The sequence below is a fragment of the Stylophora pistillata genome, chromosome 3 (genome assembly GCF_964205215.1).
Source record: "Stylophora pistillata chromosome 3, jaStyPist1.2, whole genome shotgun sequence".
Taxonomy (NCBI): Eukaryota; Metazoa; Cnidaria; class Anthozoa; order Scleractinia; family Pocilloporidae; genus Stylophora; species Stylophora pistillata.
In genome coordinates, this window is record NC_142521.1 from 21,315,994 (window position 1) to 21,322,500 (window position 6,507).

At 42.2% G+C, this 6,507-nt stretch overlaps 1 protein-coding gene across 4 annotated transcripts in view; it reads right to left on the reverse strand.

Annotated features, from left to right (window-relative positions):
- Positions 1 to 6,507, reverse strand: part of LOC111332606 (uncharacterized) — a 54,232-nt gene that overhangs the window by 23,346 nt on the left and 24,379 nt on the right. For all 4 annotated transcript variants that reach the window (XM_088755094.1, XM_088755095.1, XM_088755097.1 and 1 more), the window contains 4 exons: positions 5,729 to 5,815; positions 1,462 to 1,539; positions 1,041 to 1,126; positions 488 to 638 (listed from right to left, as the gene is read on the reverse strand). In XM_088755094.1, the coding sequence (XP_088611220.1) occupies positions 488 to 638; positions 1,041 to 1,126; positions 1,462 to 1,539; positions 5,729 to 5,815 (402 nt within the window). The remainder of the gene's footprint in view (positions 1 to 487; positions 639 to 1,040; positions 1,127 to 1,461; positions 1,540 to 5,728; positions 5,816 to 6,507) is intronic.

Consider the following 6,507-nt stretch of genomic DNA (forward strand, 5'->3'; position numbering starts at 1 on the left):
TTAAGGTGTTGCGTCATATTCATAACACAACAGCGTTGTCAATGGTGAGTGCGCATCCAAATCCTCGGGCGGGGCATCCTGTTGGGATACATGATCTCAACATGAAGCATAGACTGCATTACTCCCTCCGTTATCTGTCTTGCCAGACAGGCACCAGGGAGTGTTGTGTTCTGGGTTCATGATAATTAGCCTAACAAAATTCTTGTGGTATACAGTTTTTCATGAAACAAATTTTATTTTTGATTTTCGAATGAAATTCAAATGCAGAAATGATCCTTGGAGGTGAACTGCAATTTAAGTAGTTATAGAAAAGGGTACGAACAAATCTGACACACTGCTTACGTAGCTCAGTTAGTAGCGCCTAACGAGTATCACGGGTTCGAATCACGTCAAAGCCTGAATTTTATCAGGCCTCTTATCGGAAATTGCTTAAATTCCAGTTCACCTGCGATGATCATTTATATACTGACTTTTGAGTTCTACTCACCAAGGATGTTAACAAGACCAAATGTCTTGCCAGTTATGTCAAATTTAGATTCGCACAGGCCATCCACATCAGCATCACTCCTTAGCTGAACCACACCGCCACCTGCACCAGAGCCGCGAGCTGTCAGCAGGGCACCTCTCCTCAGAAGGATCTGGAGATAAAAGAGGATTTTGCATGACAAATTGCATTTTCCCTCCGTAAAACGTACTGATCCAGACGCATTCTACAAATATCAATACGCATTCTACGTATTGAAAAATTTTCTTTCGAGCGTTTTTCGATTGAGCGTCGTAAAACCAGTACTGAAGTATCACGGCTAACCAAAAGAACGGAAAATACCTTCTACAGCCAAAGGGAACTCAAACTAAAAACCTACATGCGGAAAAACGCGGGTGACCAAGTCGTGCTAAGTGTTAGTTTTACACCTGACTAGTGGACAAAGTGGCGCCGGTTTTTCTGGACCAATCACAGACGGAAGTAAAGGAGGGCCAAGGCAATCCCGGATTGCTTGCGACACTCAATTGAAACCTGCTGTTATGATTGATCATCGAACCTTTTTGGCGTGTAAACGAATAGTCCCACCCATGGCACCAGCTTCATCAGCGTTATTAGAGAAACCATTCGCAGAGATGGTTGCATCTGCAGAGACAAAAAGTAAAATTTTTCACTCATTCTTCAATATATATTCCATTTCATCTTTTCTTGCTTTCCCTTTTTATTCGTCGTTCATTCTGTCAACCGTTCAAGAGTACATGCAAGCATTCTTGGCCTCGAAAATTTCTCTTTAAAGGTATCCAATAACCGTTACTCTGTCAAGCAAAACCTAGATGGAGCATATAAATTAATGTGTTGGTTTGCCTCCCGTTTCTGCAACATGCAGTAGGCTTAAGTCTACATATTTATTCCTCCTTGCCCTTCACGCAGTTTTTAAAAGGCCTTGAGAGAGATCAAACGATTTTTCAAAATTTTCATACCTATGACAATTGCTTCAGACTCTGCTCTCAGCTCCAGGGCCCCTCCTCCAACAGCTTTAAATGCTTCGCTATGGTTGCCTGTAAATTCAGTTGATAAAAACACTTTAGAATGTACTTAGTAATAGAATTGTAGAATGTATTTAGTTAAAGATATGGGGGAAAAGATATGGGGAAAAGATTAGCGTGGAGAATCGAACTCTGTTTCGTTGTTTGTGATATCATCAAACATTTAAGCGATAGAACACTTTTTTCCGGGCTCTATATCGTGATAAGGCCACGCGGAATTTGGGAAAACACGAGGAAAGCTTATAAATCACAAACCAAAGGCGAGTAATTATAAATTTTCCGAGTGTTCTTCTAACATCCCAAGTGACTTTATCACGTGACAAGTGACTTTATCACGTTATAGAGCCCGGAAAATTGTGTTTTATCGCTTTTATGACATAACTAGCTATATGCGGGCCCTATAACCTGATAAGGCATCCGCTTGGAAACTGAATTGACCACTCGGACGATGCATAGTATGTTCATTTATGTTTCAAAATTAAAAAGAGAAGGATCAATTTGGTTTCGGGGATTTGTCGTATTGGGAGGTTTACAATTACTACTTAAATTGAGCATTGTCCTTACTATGGATATGACTAATATCCATAATAATGGATAATAATATGTAATAATATAATTACAATGTAATCAATATCATACGATCACTATTATGAGGGTGTGGATGGAGTTAACTGATAGCTGAGATTTGGCTGAAACGTTAACTGTTAGCTGAGAAACGATGTGTTTTTTAACAGATAGCTCAGAATTTTTCATTTACTGTCAGATGAGATCGGGAAATTGTGTCTGGACATCTGTGGAATTTTCCAAAGAAATAAGCGAGTTTTTAGCATGGATAAACCATTGAGTCCCATTGCACTGCGTCACGAAGCTTTCATTACAAAAGTTGCGTGACAACATCCCATTTCAATCCAGGCAATTCGAGTATGGGTTGACCTTGCGCCCCTAGGCACGATTATGACTTCAGATTTGCAGAGCTAACTGTGATCACAGACAGCGAGGAATGCAACAAAAGTGCACTTTTAGAGCTAAATTCGTTGGCAGAAGAGGATTACTTGCCACCGGAGCTCGCCCTTCTTAGGGAAGTGTCTAAAGTGTAGCTGGCTAAAGACTGATAGTTTCTAAAGAAACTGTTTGGGGCTGCGGCGGTGGGGGTAACGAAATAATTTGAATATATCAACAAAGTTGAAATGGGAAATTGGCCACCGTTACGATTATAAAAGCTGACGTTTCGAACGTTAGCCCTTCGTCGGAGCGAATAGAGAAATTGTGGGTTGTGTGTGCTTTTAAAGGCATAAAAAGGAGCTATGTGATTGGTGGGAACATGGTAACGAGAAACGTGATTGGTGGGTTACCATGTTCCCACCAATCACGTGGCTCCTTTTTCTGCCTTTAAAAGCACACACAACCCACAATTCCCCTATTCGCTCCGACGAAGGGCTAACGCTCGAAACGGCAGCTTTTATAATCGTAACGGTGGCCAATTTACCATTTCACCTTTGTTGATATATTCAAATTTAAGTGTAGCTGGTCTGACTGGTTCTTGAACTTGGACGGAGAAAGAAGTAACCTGATTCGTACGTTGCGTGACACGGCTAATTCTGATACCAAAATAAAGCTAAGAAAGTTTCTGTCACTGAAATGCGTGAGAAACAAAGATAGAATGGCTGCGGAGCCTATTGTCCACCTTACGCGCCCCGACGTTCTCATTATTTTAGAAAACATTGGGTTTGTTGTGCACACATTGGTTCCTGAGAAATGGCGATCGTGGAACAGTAATCTTACGGGTGGCTGTAGGACCTTCAGGAACTATTCTCGCACTTGATTACGATTCTGACACCCTAACCTCAAATCTAGTTACCATACGTCTTCACCAGTCATGTAACCGCCGCCTGGTTAGCTCAATTGGGAGAGCGCCGGACTGCTGCGCGGGAGGTCGAGAGTTCAATACCGGCCGGACCAACACTCAGGGTCTTAAAATTAACTGAGAAGAATATGCTTCCTTTCTTTAACATCAAGAAATGGTTAGATATTCTAGTCTTCTCGGATAGGGACGAATAAATGGAGGTCCCGTCTCCTGCAGGGTTAGGGGCAGGAGACGTTAATTTCCCACGCACGAGATTACTGTGTGATGGATGTCTTCCCCTGGGGTGGGATGGGTGGGTAACAGGACCCCCGTTGATACCAGTGTTTACTACACTGAAGGGGCTATCCTGTATAAATATAGATGTCTGTCTGTCTGTCTGTAACGTATCCGTCAAGAGAGAAGGCCTCAACAATGCCAGAGATCTGTGTTAAGCCAGTGGCATTGCCTTTGTCACCGAGCATCGGTCGACAACTATTCAATTTGTTGACTTCAATGGAACAGTAAGGATAAAAGTGGACTCTGTCAGTGGACGTACTAAGCTAGTGGAGTATCGTAAGCGTTTCAACCTTCCAGTTGATCGTATTGTCTCAGTGTTGCGAGAGATGTTGCCGACAAGATAGAACATCTTGATCGAGTTCAGTTAACACAACCATTAGGAAAGCCGTCAGCTATCTATACCGCTGGCGGAAATCTACCACTGCGCGCCGACAATGGCAGAAAAACGATAACACAAGTTGCTCTTGAATATGACTTAGTGACTATTCTCGGCAACACAACGCGAGTAATATCCTACCCACAGTACATTTCACGCATTGAGTCAATAACAGTGTGGGATCTCTCTAGCTACTTCTCTGCAACGACCAGGGCAATAAGCAGTAATGAGGGGGGCGATCTTTTCCAATGTTTTCTTCAAACAGGACGTATTGAGGCCGTTGCAAATGAAGTAAACCACCCAGGATCTGTGGTCAAGCGACTGGCTGCGTTCGAAAGAACTGTTGTGTTTTCAGACAGCAAGAGACAACCAAAAGAGTACAATCCAGAGATTAATTCCGTGCGCGTCATCTTAGGAGATGGCCAAGAAGGAGAACGTGATGGTACAGGCAAAACCTGCGGGTATGTCCAAGCTCATGGGATATATACGCACTATGGAGAAGACAATCTTTGTAACGGATGTCACTGCTGGCGTGATCAAGATGGCATCTGACCTTTCAAGAATAGTGTCTTTTCTAAAAATGCTTGGTAGTCTCTATGACAGCTTCGGAATTCACGCCAAAAGTATGAGAGTGGACAAAATAACTCTTTAATATGCCTTGCAGAACGTTTCCAGAATTACCCGCTATTTCAAAGAAACCATGCATCGCTAAAGTAAAGGAGCAATATGCTTTGGAGGACACATCAACAACCAATGGCCCGCAAGGCACCATATCCCATACAACACAACAGTCGCTCGGTATTTTAACCAAGGACTAGCTCGGTTGGTTGATAACGTACAGAGTATCAGCCTCACGTACGCTGATAATGTCAATCTCGAAACTCTGCTTACCACGATGGTTGAAAATGCTCACGCCGTTTCTCACTTCAAACATGAAACATGTAATGTATTGCAGTATGCCTTAGATTTTGGCACAATTGTCCAAGAGGCTATAAAAAGGGTAACGAGTTGGTCAGCGAAGTATTACACACACGATAAATCGTACTATCCTGTGCCACAATCTACCATGCCACTCTCGTCTATCTCCATTATGTCACCTTTGTCGCCTGAGACAATTTCAAAAGAGAGTGAACAAACTATGATAGAGTGGGTTGAGAACTATCGCCCCGTGCGAAAAAGAACAGTACGCAGTGTGACGACAAAGGACAAAGCCGGATCCCTGCCCCCAGCGGTGTACTCGAAGACCGGCAATTGTGTTTCGAAAGTACATTTCTCTGAAGAGATCAATGAAGGAGACCACAACGAAGAAGAGAGTGACTTTCCAGACACTTTGACGCAAAGTGCTGTCCAAATAACCTTTGTCGATGAGGATAAGATTACAGTTGCGCGTTCTGCAAGTTCGGCTAGTGCAACGGGTGAGATAGATGAGTAGGACACCGATACTAACACTTACAGCGATACTGATTTCAATCAAGTTGGTGAAAACCCTGTCCGCCGTGCATTTACAACAAGGTCAGGAACAGTTGTACGTGCTTATCTTGGGTTGGATAGTTATGCCATATATTTTCCCGTTCCTGATGTCTATTTCATCATTCAGTATCTTGGTTATACTAAACAACGTTATTTGAATTACTCTCTACACTTCATCGAAATTGCTTTGAAAAACAGAATTTGACTTCACTCACCTGGTGATAGACACACACTTCCACCTAACAACGACTCAAAGTCTCGACCATATAATCCATCTGAACTACAGTTGGGACCTGCGGAACCTATGGGAGGGAAAGAAAGCAAAACTCATCCAAAACATTGATTCTGAACGAAACGCAACTTGGATATCTTTTTTTGGGAATAAATGCACTAACAATCAAACGTGCAAAGGTGCCTTGAAAAAGTAAGTAATACAAAAGTGAAGGTACCAGGAATTTTAAGTTGAGATCTGTGTTTTCCTCAAATTAGTGTGGAATAATATTGCAAGAGATAAGAACCAGGAGAGTAACCAATCCCGGATTATTTTTTGTCACCCGAGTAGTTTGTAAAACACTAGGCTAGGCCTCTTGGTTTACAAATTTTTCTCGCGTTCTCCGAACACCCTGTGTGGTTTCTTAGCCGGTAAAGCGATGGAAAGTGTGGTTTAATGCTTAATTTTATACATGTAAAGGCGCCCTGAAAGTACAAAAAGGTAAGCGTTGCAACATTGAAGGTACCAGGAATTTCACGTTGAAATTTGTGTGGGAGTGTAGTGGAAGTAAAGGGTACCAAGAGAGTGATTTTCATTTATCGTAAGTTGTCTCTTCAACATTTCATATCTCAACTGGTTTTAATCAGCCTAAGTATAAGTTATAGAGCACTTTTAAACTTTGTTGAAAAGCAATAGCCACGGTGATCAGAACAGCCGATCAGAAGAAAGCAAAATATAAAAAGGAGCCGCTTAAAACGCGGGAAAACGCACGTGATCAAGTCG